The 17,324-nt window shown below is 45.6% G+C and overlaps 1 protein-coding gene across 1 annotated transcript in view; it reads left to right on the top strand.

Moving 5' to 3' along the window:
- The first annotated feature begins 6,355 nt into the window (after positions 1-6,355).
- The window catches only part of LOC128726626 (mitogen-activated protein kinase kinase kinase kinase 4), a 37,689-nt gene continuing 26,720 nt past the window's right edge, over positions 6,356-17,324 (top strand). The window contains exon 1 of the mRNA XM_053820443.1: positions 6,356-6,424. Within this exon, the coding sequence (XP_053676418.1) occupies positions 6,356-6,424 (69 nt within the window). The remainder of the gene's footprint in view (positions 6,425-17,324) is intronic.

Below are 17,324 nucleotides of genomic sequence, written 5' to 3'. Positions count from 1 at the left end.
ATAGTATTTTGTTTTGTTTCGTTTTTTATGTTTGTAAAATTTATGTTGCATGTTTCTGTTAGTTTTTTTTTCAGTTTTAAATGTTTTAGCGAGTTTGTTCCGTTTTAAATCCAAAAGATGGTGAGGGGTTTTAATATTAACTCGGTGCCTTTGTTCCGAATCTGCAATCCAACGGTTCTTAGCGAAAGCGAGCTGAGAACGAATTCCGGCTGTTTGCAATTTGTTAGTTATGCTAATTTACAATTATTGATGATAATAATGTTACAGACAATTTGTGTGCATTAGCTAGTTGTTAAAAGCAGTAAATGAAAATTAAATAACATAAAATAACGAAATAACATGACATGCGAAAAGAATGTTGCGTAAAATGATCGATCTCACATGCCGAATAACAGTTAACGTTATACTTTTGAAAAAAATACACACACAAAGAGCAACAAATCGCAGTGTTACAAGTGCAAAGTATTGAAAATTATGGTTCAATTGACTAATGTTGAATAATTTGTTTTATTTGCTATAAGAAACGGGAGTTTGAACTTCCTTCTTAAGTCAAGATGGTAAAGCGGAAAAGAAGAGTAAAACAAAATCATAACAAAAAAAATCGATCGTTTGAGAGCGATCAAAGTTAACTAATTAACTGTAGTTATACCAATTTACTGGTTTTCTATCCCTTGCTGAAACACCAACACTCGCGCAAAGGAAAGCTTCTTCTGCCGCGCCATCTCATTCAGAATTTGCCTGCTTAACTACAAAATCGAGCTTTTCTTCAAATTTCTGGTAGCGTGCCGGAAGGAGTGTATCCGTTAACAAAGAAAAACCCCGCATCACTACCCGGTTAGGCTAGATCCGTTCCTTTCGGTGGCACGTTTAGGCCCATTTAGGAAAACTCCAGGCATAATGAAGCTGCAGTGGAAGACGGAAAACATATTAGGCTTTAAGCATCATCACGTTGTATCTAACGAAATTCAATCTAGTTCGCTTTAGAACACACACTATTATAATGTTAGAAGTTACTTCTGAATTTAAAAGAAAAAAACAGAAACCAACCGAAAGGCGAATGTGTCGGGCATGCTGCGGCAAAATTTGCTCTTGTTAGGTACAATCCAATGCGAGTGAAGGAGCCAATCTCCTATCGTTGATAAGTGCAAATTTCCTGATAGACGTGGTAGATCGGAGAGATTTCATAGCGATTACAACCAAAAAAAAAAAACACCCTTACCTAATAGAGTGAATTCGTGCTGCAGTGAATCAAACCGAAAACAGAGACATTATCGTAACACCCCTATCGTTAACTGTGACCAACCAGCGCGCGGCAGAGCCTCGGGATGGGCCCGGTAACCGGAGACGGCAGTTGTTTCTTCCTCCTGGCGATCGGCTTTCAGGCAAGCAATTTGATATGTCGTTTGGATATCCTTTTTAGAGCCATTTTTGAATCAACTACTACTAAAAGGCCAGTTACCTTTCAATCGAACGAAATATATATACATATACACACACAAACACATAACAGAAAGGAATCTTAGCACCGCTTCGGACGCTGGTGGACGCTAGTTAATTAATCTGCATTCTTTCTCTAATCGTGCCGTGGTACGGAGCTGCCGATGTCTTGTCTGCTTCATCAGGCGAGTAAGCGCGAAATTAGCAGGCAAATAGTTCAACCAGCGAGCACTCCGCTTTCTCCTTACTACAACCCTTTACACTTGTTACTAGACTTAGCAAAACAAAACGTACCAAAACTCTAGTTATCGTTAAACCAGCTCTGCTCGCGTGTCCCTGCCTAGCATCGTAGCGCATGCAGCAGCATTTTAGATCGAATCAAGCGCCCCTTTTACATACCACTTAATCCAGTGCAGTAGTTACATATCCTTCGGATTGCGTGCCGTTGATTGTTTCGAGAGAGAAAAAAAAACAACGTTACACAACTCACTCGCGCAGGTATAAGCTAACAATTCTCTTCCTACTAACGTGTTTGCCTTCCCGTTTCTCGTGTGTTCTAGCTAGCTGAAAAGAACTGATTACCTTTACTCATACTTTTGCTTCCATCGGACATGTATTCTCCCCCCGATCCGTTCGGGAGTGTGTTGCGAACTGCATCATCAACCACCTCAACAAACTCTCTTTAACTCAAGTGCCAATCTCTAATCTCTGCTGCTCCAAACTCGAACAAAATTTCACGCGATGGTATGAATAATTATTGCAAAACGTTTAAACACGTGCACACAAAACTATCCCTGTACTATCCACTATCTTTCCGTGTTATCTTCTCTCTTTCTTAATTCTGCAAAGTACTTAAACTAATTCTCCGATTGTTGAGCGACAGCGAACAGAATCCTAGCGTAAAATTCTGATGCTTTGTAGTGACTGCTGCTCATAGCTATTAGAGAGGCGGAAAAAAAGGACATAAACGACAGCGTATCGGGTAAAGCTCGATTAAAATGCCAACCAAACAACTAGCGTCTGAACCACCTAGCATCTCGATTAGCGACAGGGAACCATTCTATTTCAATATCGCGCCAATAAAAAAAAAGAAGCTAGCTAACACGGAATGGAAACGAAATGGTCACGAATGGGAGAAGCTGTGTATTTAAGGACCGTGTAATGCCCCACAGCAAACGCACCGCGGGCAAGCAAAGAAGCTGTGACATAAATTAAGCAAACCCCCCGATCAAGGTGATCGCGGATGCATGCTGAAAGCGTGTAATGGTCGCGATTTGCTTCACTTCCTGGCCGCGTGGGAGGAAGTGGTTGAATGCAGGAGACTAAGCGTAGAATTATCGTAGGTTAACTTTCAACGAAGCGCATGCAAGGTGGATGCGAAACGTTACAAAAGTATAAAACGAAGAGGCAACCCAGACAGAAACAAATAACAAAAGAAGACACCACAGTATGATAGAGACGAGGCAAGCAGAGTAGCAAGTACGCTGTTCGCGTGAGACGGTTTTACGATACCCGTGAAGTATTATAGTCGGCCATATTACGGACGAAACAATTGAATCTAAGCACAAGGACGATCGACGAGATGCAGCTGATAGGCAGATGTAGCAGTATTGTGCGGGCGAGAAGCTAGACAAACTAACAAATTATAATGAAGTGTACCCGTACCAACATACTACTTAATTTAGAGGAAATGAAAACAAAACTAAAAATAATGCGAGCGTGAAACCTAACCGTTAAAAGCAATCTCTAAATCATCGCTCACTTAACTGCCCTTCGAAGCAAATGTGGTCCACGACGCGCAGTAGGCAGGGATCGTCCTCCATGCAAGGAGCACAGGGTCCTTGTTCAATGGCGGCGGATCGCGTTGCCATTGATCTGGCTGATCGTATTGGTTGCCGTTTCCTGTTCCGTCGTTTCTGCTCGTCATCGTTAGTGTAATTCGTAGCTCCGAGGATCGGCAGCGGTCACGTTTGTTTGTACATAATATACATATATTGATTCCGGTAGTGTAACTATTGTTGGAACTGGCTCAACGAAGCTAATGAGCAGTTAGCGAGCGAAAGAGGGTTAGAGAAAAAAAAGCTAAACGGCTCTCTCCCACCCGATGCTGGCTTCCGGTGGATCTAGTTGATCGGGATCCGGGTGGGATGGGTTTTTCGTTTTCCTCCACTGTAGGCTAGCGCACGATGAGTGATCTTAACTAAAAACCAACAACGCGCCACGGGCGTTGAAAAACAAACATACTAACCTAATGGTAATTATGGTATCGATACTTTCACTACTAAATGCTGCTAAAATACATTTTCACCACCGCTGCTGAGCGCATAACCGGAAGCGGAGGGCATTTTAACCATAAGCAAGAAGAAGAGCGAGATACACACACACACACAAATTGATGCGCCCGCAAAAAAAATACTAACGAATTTTTTAACAAACCACCAACATAACCGTTGCGTGATGCTGTGATTTATGTGCACTTTTTCTGCTGGCCGTGGGTTTGGTGTCCTTCCTCCAACCCAGGGCGTGCTCGTTTGGGTATGTTTTCGAGAGCGTTGTGGGGTGCCTCCGGAATTGTGTTAGAATTAGCGTGTTCACGTGGGCGGGTGTGGTTTGGTAGAAGGCGAACACCAACGTTTTCCCTTCGGTTTAGTGCTAGATAAGGGAGGTGCATCTTGCGGGAGGGATTAGGAAATGTTAATCTGTTCTGTTCAGGTGGTGGATAGGTTTGGTATGTGAGCGTAAATTAACTAATTTTACGATGATGTTTGATTTGTACCAGTTGTTTCGTTGTGTACCGTTGTGAAACAAAATGCTATCTCAATGAAAATACTAATAATAAAAAAATTAAAAAAATCTCTCCCATTCACTATCTTATTTGATTATAATTTGCATTTCTGCATTGTGTTCGGAGCAAATTTGAATCCTTGAGAGTATTTGATGCACTGGAGTAATTTTTTGAATTTTTTCAGTCCAGTGAAAAAACTATACAACACACATATTAGCCAATCGTTACAGCCCTGAGAGAGTTTTTTCTTTTTCTACAGTAATTCAGATAATCTTCTCTCCGTATAGATATTAATTTGTTCTCGTCATGAATTGTTTCATCATTACAAGCAGTAAGTAAAAATTGGACTTAGAAATTCAAATAATCTAAAAATCTAACCCTAAAAAGTCTAATGGTATGGGCTAACTTATACTCATCTGATGTGCCGTACCGATTACAGCTTCAAGGAGTTTTTGGTTTAATTTTTTTACAGGACAAAGCCTACGAAGCCAAAATTATTCTAGGATTGTTTATATTTGCAGTTATCTACGCTTTATTTACGTACATTCAATAGCTTAGCAAATCATTCGTTCTGGCACCATGACGCTTGGAGTAACCTATCTGTGCGTATAAGCACATGATGACAGCTCAGCTGTCATTGCCGTCTGTGAAGGGTGGCCGCGACTCAGGTATCGAAGAACTCAAATCAAAATGAGCCTTGCGTGTGTGCGAGTGGGTCGTGAAAAATATCGTCTGTCGTTGTTGTGTCTGTAGGAAAATCGGTCGGTTCTTCGCAGACGCGCTCGTCGCAGAAGGTAGTTTAAACAATTTTCATGAAGGTGCACGTGCGACAGTAGTTCCGAGTTGTGACAAAACACTCCCAAGGTGCGGGTGGTCCTGTGGACGTGATTTTTCTCGTGCTATCATCACCGTGGGACGTGTGGACAGCGCGTGCAATTGGGAAGTGGGTTTGGTTGCGTGCGCGTACATGGGCGGGGAAGATTGGAAGAGCAGTGAAGAGAATGGCAGTAGGCTGTAAGTGCGTTTCCCAGCTTGCTCTAGGGATCATTCGGTCGATCGTACGGTCAAGTTTAAGGTGTAGTCTTTTCTCCAATGGTTGCTACGTCTCGCGCTCTACGTCGTCAACCGAAGCGAAGTGGTGAAGCTCAGCCAGGGAACCAGGCACACTTGTTTTTCGCGTTTGCTCCAGCCATTGATCTGTCCCTTCCCACGGGAGAGGTTCGTTGCGAGTGAGTGAGATAAAAGTGAATAATTTCGCGGCTGTGCTGTTCCGGGCATGAAAATTCACGATTTTCGGTGATCCCGGTACGCTCCACGGCCACGGCGGTGACCATTCATCATCGCACCCAACACACAATGCAGCGCCTATAGAATGGAATATCAGTGCGTTCCCCTTCCGTGAGGGTGTCCCATTGTGCCAGCCGGTAGAAGCGGTAGGGTGTGCAACGGGCACAGGTGCCGTGCGGTAAGCCAGCAAAGCGGGAGTAATCGTTTACGGAAAAGGACTGTCGAACCCGACGCGTGCATTTTAATTTTACATGCCGGGTGTAGGGAAAAAAAGCGAGTGGTTTTTGTGCGTGCGCAGTGTTTTTCGATTTCTGCTTCTTGCTGCCAGTGGTTTTTAGTGATAGGTGGGGTGGGGCGACGGCGATGGATGCATACACACGCACACACGCGACATCGACTTGGTTTTTGCAGCGATAAACCCTACAACGAGTTGGTGAGACGCTACAACAGCCGCCGCTCCCCTGAGTGGCAACACACAGGGCAGTGGTGAGCGACTGTTGTCTGCCGCTGGGAAGCGACTGTTGTAGGGTTCTTCGCAGCATCATCGTCGTGTGTACGCAAACAAGGCACACGGGCAGCAGCGGTGAGAAATGTACCTCTCCCTCTTACAGCGGCAAACAAAACAACGGTGAACAGAGAGTGGAAGTAGGCAGAAAAAATACGCAATCCGAGTGGATAGCAGCCATCGCGGCAGCAGCAGCAGCAGCAGCAGCAGAGTAGGCAGTTTTTTGACAGACGCGGCAACAAACGCGCACCTAGTGTGTGACCCAAGTGAAACGAGAACGAAACTCGCACCGCGCGTGAGGGCGGAGTGAAAGAGAGCGCACCCCGGGGGGAGCCGTCAAAATGGCGCACCAAATGCTGGTTCCGTCCGTGAACTGTTCGCTGGACGATATCGATCTGAACGCACTGAAGGTAAGTAACCGAATGCGAGAAGGAGAGCAAGAGAGAACGAGCGTGCGCGGCGCCGGGCCGTCAGCTAGTTGAATCGAATGCATGGGGTAGAATCGTGCTGCACCTTAATGCACCAGCGGATATGGGACCATCTCGCACTCCGGGTTTGGGGGGGGGGGGGGGCATCCGTCAATCGTCTTCCGGTGCCACGAAAATTCCACTTGGTGCGATTTAAAACAAGGAGAAACAAAAAAACGCAACCAGCGCAAACCGTCGAAGCGGTGTGGTGCGTTTGGGGATTGTGCGTGTGTTTGTCTCCGGTTTGGTTTAGGGTGATCGGCCCCACCCTCTTCCATACGCCTGCTGCCACCCCATCCCGCTGTCATTATTTTAAGGTGTGGTTGTTCCCGTCTGTCAGCGCAAAGAACGAACGAACGAGTGCAGAGGCCCCTTGTTCAACCAGTTTGGCAATTGCCTTTCTCTTTCTCTCTCTTTGTCTGCCTCTCTCTATCTTTCGTTCGTTTTCTTTCACCTTTCTCTCTTTTTCTCCTCGGCGTTGTCAGAATCTGACAGTTCTAAACATCACTCGCGCTGCTGGCTCGCTCTCGCTCTTGTTTCGGCTGTTCGTTTCGCCATTATCTCTTCGCCGCGAATCCTTTGGTTGCTGGTTAAAAATGATTACGGTCGGAAGCGAAGGTTTGTTGCGTTGGGGAAGACACTTTTTTTGCTGCGTTTCGTCTGTGCGTAAGATTCCTCTAATGGACTGGCACGCGTCAGCACTTAGAACTTGTGTACGCACACCGGATGCGATACCGGTAGCATTTCGTATGGGCTAGAGTGTCCAGCTCCACGACACCCAACACCAATTTTGGGGATGTCTTTTTCGCTAACAAAGAACAATAATCGTTAGCCGGTTTGTTGATTTTCTTGTTTTTTCTTCACACAACCAACTCCCCGGTGTGTCTGTCTGTCAATTCGCGATGCCCGTGCGAAAGTGGAACCGGAACCGGAAACGAATCCGGAACTCGCGTCGGTTTCGATTTAACGACCTTGAACTCCACCGTGTTTTGCCTCCGTTCCGTGCTGTTGAGCACACGCTGGCCGGGCGGTGAAATTCGGATTTGATTCACCTTTTGTGGGATGCTCGTTTTTTTCCTTCGTCGAAGGTGATACAAATGTATTTTGCCTCACCAAAATGTCGATCATTTTACAAGTGTTTTGTGGTGTGATGTATGACTAGTTTTTGAATAACGATTGACATTTGTACGATTAATGTTCGATCGAATTGTATCTCACCCCTTAAAATATGGCTCGTTCTTTTTGACTCATTATTAAAAGGTCTTACCACACATCGAGACTCTTATTCGCTTTCCCAAAGCCGGCAGCATGTTCTATTTTGAATGTGCTCCAGCAGCTTTGCATCATCCATTTGTGGTTTGCTCGGTGGGTACGATGCAAGCCCAAGAAGATACGTAAAGAAAACGTAAAGGATAACATAAACGACGCTCCCTGATCGTCGACGAACAGCAAGCTGTATATTTACAATAATACGTCCGACATGTTTAGGACGAACCAGCTCAGCGTCAACCTTGCGAACGAAGCTAAATCAAGAGTCGAATATCGGAACTACGGCGTGCCGGGTAATCGGACAAGGGACAGATGGGAAAGAGACACAGGCGCACGCATGATAATAAAACCGAAAAGCGTGCTTGCGCAAGCGTGTGTCACGCTTCAACAGCTGGCCCATCGTCCAGCGTGTGCGCACACGCGGCTGTGTTTGGATTCGGTGACACAGCGAGTCCCCGGCCGCCGAAAGAAGAAACGGGCGAATGATGGATTTATGTTTTTATGTTTAGTCTTTTTCCTTTTTTTTTCGTCGACCCCGACTTTATTTATGCTGCGACAAATAATTTATCCTAAACGGTTGCTCGGACGGTAGAACACGGTATTTTCCCTCGACTTATGGTTAACCGAGATATAGGGGTGTTTTTAGCCATTGATAGTTTGCGGGGACACGTGCCAAGGAGTAACTTATTTTGCTGCTCTTATTCTAAACAATTGATGTTGGTTCCTTCACTTGAAGGTTGGCAGTTCTCTGTCATGTACGGCAAGTCGATTCTACTGAATGCTTAATGAATTGAATTATGCAGTCATTTCTTGGTGCTACAATTCTTGAGATTCCATTCATTTGACGGCTTTAGGCGTGCAGGTTCAGCAAACAATACGTTACACTGACGGATGAGTTGTTATCCATATATTATTTGCATTAAAAAAATTGCTTTTCATTCACAAGTAGATCGAACGATGCTTGAGAGAAAATTTTACGATTGGTGTTAAATCGTCATGACCCTTCAGTGTATCCCTGTTAAAAGGGAAAACTCTGCAATAGAGGATGGAATAAAAAAAGGGCTAACACCACGGTACTTATGTTGTCCGTTGGTGTAGTTTCCCGCCGAGTTTCGACCTATCGCGCCTGGTGATTATTTGCCATTCGGCCCCCCGCTTCTTGGATCCCGCACTTCGAACGGGAACGAGCGAGGAAAAAGAGAGAAGCTAGAAAGCGGAAAATTTCCCACCGGAAATGAGATCATGCGCTCGCGCACGCGCTACCATTAAGTGTGCGCGCCCCACTACTCCAGAGCATGTGATGGCAAAGACGCACCACACGGTTAGTCGGTTTTGGCTGGAAAAGTGGCGCTTCGCAGGTTTCTCAAATCGTGGGCCGTTTTCCCTCTCGGGATGTTTTTTTTTCTTTCGCTTTTCATCTGCACGGTCTCCACTGGGTGGGCTGCCCGTGGCTGGGAGAAGCGCTAATTATTATGAAACTATTCGACTGCTAGTGCGGTTTTTTTTTCGCTCACCTTCATTGACCCGCGTTAGTTTGTGACAGAGAGCAGGATACAAAAAAAATGTTCGAGGTTTTCTCAAGAGTTGAACCAACGGGCGGATGGAAAAACTCCCCGGTCCCGAGGTTGCAAACGCAATGGAAATCCTAGGCACCACCACCTCATTCAGAGGGCTGGCACACGAGGCTGCGGGAGTTTCACCGCTTTTCGTGCCGGCAAGTGAGATAAGATACATTTTTTTTCTTCCTCTGGTGGCCAAACTTTCCCACCGGCACCACCACGGCCCGGCCTGGTTAGCCGCATTGCAGCAGCAACAGTGGCAGCAGAAACCTCCGGTCGGGAGATTCCGAAACCGAATGGACAATTTAGTTCCCAAGCCCCGTTCGCCGGTTTCCCAGTGAATCGATTAATAGTTAACTAGCGGCAACAGAGAGGAAACAGGCTCACACAAACAAACACACGAAGAAAACAAAAAGTGGTGCCGTGTTTTGAGAAAATACACCAACCACCACCACCGCTTGGAAGAGATATGACGGATGGTGCAGAAGATCTTTTTTTCGGCAGGAAAAAGGCCTTTTAAATGTGTCTTTCACTTGTTGGGAAATGTTGCATTTTTTTGGGTTTCATTAGCGGAATAGACATTGACGAATGCGAATGTTTTGAGTGGGTTTTTTTTTTCAACAACGATAAAAGGGCATCCACCCTACGGAACCGTGGCGTTCAGTTCTCGTCGACGCGAGACAATCGACTTGATTTATCGTCCAATGAACTGGACTGCTACCCCACTCCCTGGTAAGAACTCACAGGGCCCCCATAACAAAGCGACATTTTTCCCTTCAATGTTTGGAGATCTGTTTGGATTTTTTTAAATTTTATTCCATTGCCATCACCTTAAAGTCACACGACGGTGAGGTGACATGCAATTAAAGAAAAGCAATGGACGAATTAGTGCCGGGGCGGTTGTTCATCAACCGAACTCCACCATCGCTACCTTATGGCGGTTTCAACAGCTCGTTGATAAATTCTTCGTTTGAATTAGCTTTTTCTCCTTCTCATGTAGTTAAAATTGAGATGTTTTAACATAAAAAATGGCATTTGTGATATATTTTTAAAGCGGTACATTTGAGAGATTTATCGTTCAGGGTTGTTTGTCTAAACAGCTGAAAATGGATTAGTGTTATTTGTGGTTCGCGTCTTGGCAGTTGTTTTTTCTTTCGTTTGCTTCTCTCTGAATTCGCAAATGTTCACTCGCCCTGTCACCAACAATCACTAGCAAGGTTGTTTCACGTTTTTCGTACCTCTGACTCACGTGGCACTAATTGATGTCCTAGACTAGTCCCATCCCAAGTCGCTTGAGTCTGTGTGTGGGTATTATTAGCGACGCCACATCAATTGATCGAATTATGATCACTTTCTTTCCTGCCCGGGAACTAACGAGAAGGCGGCATTCTTGGCACACTGCGAACAATATTGGCCACAATTGGTCTTCTCGAGCACGAAACTCCTTACCGAACCGATGGAGCCGTTGTCTCTCCTATTTCCCCAACGAGCTTGCCTCTTAATGTCGCTTTCTTTTGCATAATTTGCCGCCACCGACAGAAGGCGTTTCCTTTCGTTGCTCGAATAAAATCCCACCCCATTCGTTTCGTGTTGTTGCCGGTTCCCATTCAAGTGACAACAGTGGTCCCCCGCGGTCTGGTCTACTGCTCGTCTCTGGTGTCCTAACTGCCCCCACCACGGGAAGACTAATTTTAGCCATGACATACGCATGTGACACGAACATAGAAGCCGCCCATTCCGCGGAATTGCAGCGTGTTTCCTTACCCATGGGATTTTGTGCGTATGCGGGTCAGTCTGGGGGGTGGTCGAAGTCGCAGCAGCTATTCGTGGCGGCTTGTATGGGTGTGTGTGTGAAAACGACCACCCTTAAGACCGGCGACCGGTCGGAGCGTGCAAATTAGCGGCTTGTCGCCGAATGGGCCAGAATTAAATGCTGTTTACATTTAGCACCACCAGACTGCTTGCGTTGGTCGCTCGTCGGTCTGTTTGTTTTTCGCTAAGTGATTGGATTTTAATTATGATGGTTATAGACGGAGAATTGTTGCTACGAAACAAAAAAAAATAACTCATTTTTAACGATTCTTTTGCCGGGTGGTCCACCCCGCGGATGTTTATAAGTTTTGATTGGCGTTTCCTTCGCGAATGTGTGCACTCTGCGAGGTGTGTTTCCGCTCGGTGTGATTCGAAACCGCAAGAAAATTATGTCACACGACCCACAGCCGGCTTTATCCGGAAGACATACCACAATCGATGAAAGCGAAACGCTTCATCCTCCTCCCCTCGACGGTTCGTTGCTCTTCAGCTGGCGCATTTTTATTGTCGTATCCTCTCACGGCTCGTTGGAAATTTACGAACCAGTTGCATTGCAGCGAATGGGAAGCTTGAAATCCCATCCCGTGATAACCACAACAAACGGCAAAAATAAATTAATCAATAGCAAGACCCGCGTGATTCCATAACACACCCCCACATGAGGGCGTCCCGGGCTAGGGCTGCGCTATTGGTTTGTTTTTTTTTTTTTAGTGGGTGCCCCAAACTGAGCTCAATTCCGATTGCTTTATGATCTGGAAACGTTACCTAAGGTTTATGTGTTTATTGTAGCTTTTAACCATTCGATTGGCTCCGTTCGAATGATGTCGAATTGGTGATAGAACGGATATAACTTTTCTTTTTGCACGTTTCACAGTTATTTAGTTTAAAGTCTTTTCAAATTCGTTCCCATAACAGTTCAGCTTTCGTTAGCTACAAAGGCAGGCAGTGTTGCGGGGAGGTATATTGACTTTCTTATCGTAAATTGACTCTGTCTCCCTTCAGTGTGTCTAAATGTTTCGCATATCTAACACATACGTCTGTCTCAGCGCCTCGTCTCGATTACGTCAACATCAATTTACACAGGGTTTCTGTATTGTACCGCGTGATAAAGAATCGAATGATTCAGCTGAGTTGTGGAAAGGGCACGGAAATTCAATGAAAAAAATACGATCGATATGAGAAACCGTGTACAATACCGCCGCAATCACAGCGCGTGGAACGCTTATCAGAATTCGTAAACACTCACCCGACTTTGAGCACATAAACGTGAATGTCTAGCTCACTTCTAGGGGCCTCTCGACCGCCACAATTCGTTCGATAAGTATGTTTGAACCTATCATAGACGCGGATGCGCGCGCCTTCGATAAAGGGAAGCATTCGCGTGCGCGAACACATGCTCCGGCCCTCGAGGGTTATTGCGCCATTTATCATCCAAGGCCGCTGATCATCGGGTGTTAAGTCAATTCTGATGGGCTTTCTGAGGGTGAGTTCTCAGTGTGCGCTGGATTCTTTTTTTTTCTCGCGCTATTCCGCCTCATTTTCGATGCCATTGGCCGGTGATCGGATCGAGAAAGATAAACCACGGCCGGCCAGTTGGTTGATCGTTTGTTTCTCCGTTTTGGGGGCGCACCGAGAGCCGATCGCCTTGCGCAGTTTTTTTTTCTTTGCTCGTCCTTGTCGCGTGATCGCACGTTGCACAATGGTTGGCGTACGTTGGCAGTGGTAGGCACAACGTCGGCCCTGGAAAACGCAGCCTGAGGATGGCTCTAAATGGGTGAAATCGGCACGATCAGGGGGACAGATTTTATGCTTGCTTGTTTTTGCTCATTAGCAACGGAAATATTCGCAATGATTTGGATCGATGACGTTTTTAATTTTTAACGACCACTGATGAGAATTGTTTGGGACAAAATCAAGCCCTATTTCTTGGGCAATTGACAAAAAAATCATATATTGTGTCAAGCATGCTCAGTAGCGTTTGTTTTTGAAGAGTGTGTTAGAAATTTGGATTTTCAAATCACACGTGCCTTTTGGTGGGAAATCTTGGTAAATGATCCAGTTTGACTCGCGTTTGCTTATCAAAATGCCGTTGACCGACTGACTATTCCCCGTTCTAATTAAAATTGTTGAACGCCATCCTTTGGTTGTTTCATTTCTTGGACGAACTTATTATCCTTTGGTTGGTTCATTTCTTGGGCGAACTTATTGTTGTTATGTTTATGTTGTGTAACAATTACCTAATGTCATATTCAATGATTGGTTCTATCGATAAGAGCTCATATTCTATATTGTGGATTGTAAGTTCTTCTCATTCATTTCAAGTCTATCAAATACAGTATGCCTTACTCAAAATCGTTGTCCGGAATATCAAACATTGAAATTGAGTTATAAGCAGAGTTTTGGAATAATTAGGTCGATTCCTCCCTTTGAAATGCCAAAATGAAATCATTTCTTTGAAACCGATTCAAATTACGATAGAAACAACAAACACACGAGCACGACGCCCCCTCTTCCTATAAAAGAGATTAACTCTGCAATTCCGAGAACACACCAGTTGTCGACTGAGCACAAAGTCCGCATTTGTTCCCTTCTAATCTGTGGTGCCTTTGCTTAGATAGCGTTTCCTTTTGATCCAACTGTGTTATGAGCAGTAGGGGGCTTTTAAAAATGCAACTGTGTGCGTAGTTATTCCATCGCGTTTCTCATTTCAAATACAAAAAAAAACAGCTGAGCACAACGCCTTTCACACAGTGGCCATGCAAGATAAGAAGCCCGCTTCGGTTGGGACTGACACGCGGAAGACTGAAACGCGAGGAAAAAATGCACTGATAAGGATATGAACAAAAAAAATCAAGGAACACATTAAGAGACAGGCAAACCACGAGCGGTCCCAGTCGGACGAAACGTGAGGCCTCTCAAAACGTTGCACTGGCACGTCGTTCGTACTAGGTTTTTGCCCTTCTCAGCCAGCGGCAAAGATAAACGGGCAGTTTGTGTTTGGTTTTGGCTGGAGAAACGGGAAATGGGATTTATTTTCCCGTATTCCCACTGGATGCGCGATAAACATTACGAATCACAAGCGATCCGTAGTGAAGGTGGGAGCCAGAATTATGGAATGTTTTCTTAGAATGGAACAATCGGGTTCATCGGAAGAGGTAGCTGAGTAATGTGTGAAAATCATGATTTATTCTGATTTTGTGGGTTTAAAATTAAATTAATTCAATTAACCATGGGTCCGAATGTACAAGATGGCAACGTGATTCATATCGTCAGTACTTCACATACTCTCATTTTTTATCTGATGTGGTTCTGTTTGCACATAAAAGGTATATTTCTCACCACAAGCTGTTTGTTGGCAAATAAACCAATCAGTATGTGCTGATTCGCGTACGGTGGTGTACATATTTCCTCTTCATTCATAGCCATCGTTGGTCGGTACCGATTACAGAGCATTTGAAGTTTGCCTGCCATAAGGGCGATGAATCACCATACGGTAGCGTTCTCTCAAATGCATTTCTAATGCTTCAACATTACGAAGCGGAACGAACCGAAAATTAGCCCACTTTAAAGCTCCCATGCTCTTCAATATGGTGTGGATCGGGCAGTAGCTCGCATCACACCACCGACGCAATGTAACATCGGAGGGATAGATATGGAGGAATCCCTAAGTGATAGTTTACGATGCCATTTTTCCAATTTTATGGCGGCTAGGGCAAAGCCGCCCTAGATGGACCCCGAGCGCCGCCTGCCGATTGTTTGTCGAAAGTGGGATTGGATGGCTTAGTGTCTGATCCCTCGCCGTTGACGTGCGGTGAAGTTAATCGGGAAATTTGTGGTGCTGCGGGTCGAAAATTAGCCCATCATCATCCGCTTCCTCGGTTGATTATTGATATATGGCGTTGTGATAAGATTTTATAATTGTTCCGAGCGGCGCGGCACGCTAGTTATTGAACACCACTTGGCTGTCGCTTTCCATTCGCCCTGGGGCGGGTTTTTTTTTGAATATTTTAATTTAATTCCTTGCTCTTTGATACGCCCAATCCAACGCAGGGCATCGATTTGGGATTGATGGACTGATTATACGGGAGCGATGCCGCTTCCATGGTAGCGGGTTAAAACCCCAGAAACATTGGTGATGATACGATTCTTGAAGTAGATTAACTTGTCCCCGGTCGTTCGAACAATTAGTCCGTTAGCGATGGTGAGACACACAAATAAAGCGATTGAGTCCGTTGAAAAGGCAGAAGGGCATTTTCATGCAACATATTAAGTGCCTTTATGGAGCTAGATTCAATGTTTTTGCTCTTGCGAAACCATCCATGTGCCTTCAAATTATGACGCGACTTCCAGTTTCATTGGCTTTCCCAAAAACAAACACAACTCGACGTTGGACAAGTGTGTCGGTCTTCCGTGGGCCATGCTTATGGTAATGCCGAGCTTATTGCGAGTCGAATTCCCTTGATGATAGACATTGACCAGCACCAGCGCCGGTCAAACAATTCGAACCGAAAGGCCAACCTGTAGCAATTCGTCCATGCCCCTATTTAGCCTACGCTCGTGGGACGATCTTTCGTTTTCGGTGGACCAGTAAACCAATCCCCAAAGCCGACAGAGGGGAGTTTCATTTGATCGGTGGATTTACACACCGAGGAAGGGTTCAGTGCGCACAATTTGTACTCGATCGAGGCGATCGAACGTCCTCCGAAACGCGGGCGAAATGAGAGAATGAAGGAAGGCTGAATGTGTGCTTTTTTTCGTTGTTGCGTTCTGGCTGTACTTGGTTGTTTTGCTGGTAAAAGATTGCATCACATACGCGGTGGTCATCCGTGCCATCACCTCACCTTGACACCTTGTGCTGGGACGGACGGGACGCTGCACCCTGTGCCAGAAACAATTCGTGCGTCAATCGAACAGACTCGCTTGGAATGCGTCACGGAAACAATAGCACACGCGACCAGCAGCCATCGCGCATCGTTGGGTGTGGGCGTGCGATCAAGGGTGATTTTTTTGTGCCCGACGATCAGCACCGACCACCTCACTAGATCCAGCCTTTGGAGGTCCAGTTTATGGAGTGGCGGATTTGGCCCGAATTGGGAATACGTCTCAAGATCGAACTCCACCTCCGGAGCGGTAGTTGACATTGCGCATTGTTGGGGCTTTATTTCCGCCGGCCCCGAACACAAACGGGGCCCTTGTTGTATAGTGAGAGTGCCAGGAACCTGTCGGGACCTTCAGGTGTTCAGCCCAATATGTGCTGGGAAGCGTATTCGTTTGGACATTGCGGGAAGATCGCCATAAATATGTTCACCATGTTCGGGAAATCCAGGGGCACAGTGAGGTTGTAGAATGGGACTGCAAATGTTTTTTTTTATTCTGTTGAAACACTCCATAAATATTGCAAGTAAATAATGTGTATAGTGGGGTAGAGTCGTAAATTGGTAAAACTTGTGAACTCTTTAGATCGCCTATTGAAGGTTAATTTCGATTTCGATCTGAAGTGCTTCATGAATCAAGTAATTTACCTAGAATCGATTTTTTTCATTTCTCCGTACTCTTGAAGGATTTTCAACGTAGTTTGGCCCAGTCATAGCTAGACTTTGAAATCTTTAAGCACCGCAAAAACTTGAAGTAACCTTCATTTGCAACGTTGTGGCGATGCGTAATAGATCTCGATGAAGAGAGCACACCTACCGCAAGGAGTGCAGTTTCGCTTGAAACTAGGTCTTATCAATTTTCGTGCTCGCTATTGTGCGAGAGTTTCCACCTACTCCAACCTAGGCAAGTAAGGCCAAACCCCCCCCCCCCCCCACACCAGGCAGCCACCGCAGTTTTCTTGCCATTTAACCACGAGTCTGTAGCCGCCACAATGTTGATCGGAAGCTCCCGCCAATGCGCGCGCGCGCGTGTGTGCGTGTTCCGTGGACGATGTCTCGGTGGGGATGGGTTGGGAAATTGGATTTTCCGTGCCCTGCATTTCCTTCGCGCATCACCATCATTTCCATCGACGCCTCACGTGCACTGGAATTGGGAAAATTTCGTCCACGATCTGGGTTACCAAAACATCATTACACCACACACAGGCGTGGCCGGGCGAAGCGTTGATATTAGCTGAGCGAAACACACACCGGGTGCTCTGTAAACCACAAGCTTCCATTTCCTCCCCAGTACGATGCGCTTTTCCACCTACCTTATGGGAAGCTTCA

The sequence above is a fragment of the Anopheles nili genome, chromosome 3, assembly GCF_943737925.1.
Source record: "Anopheles nili chromosome 3, idAnoNiliSN_F5_01, whole genome shotgun sequence".
NCBI classification, from domain to species: Eukaryota; Metazoa; Arthropoda; class Insecta; order Diptera; family Culicidae; genus Anopheles; species Anopheles nili.
Note: the sequence above shows the minus strand (reverse complement) of the source record. Positions and strands in the feature narration are given on the sequence as shown.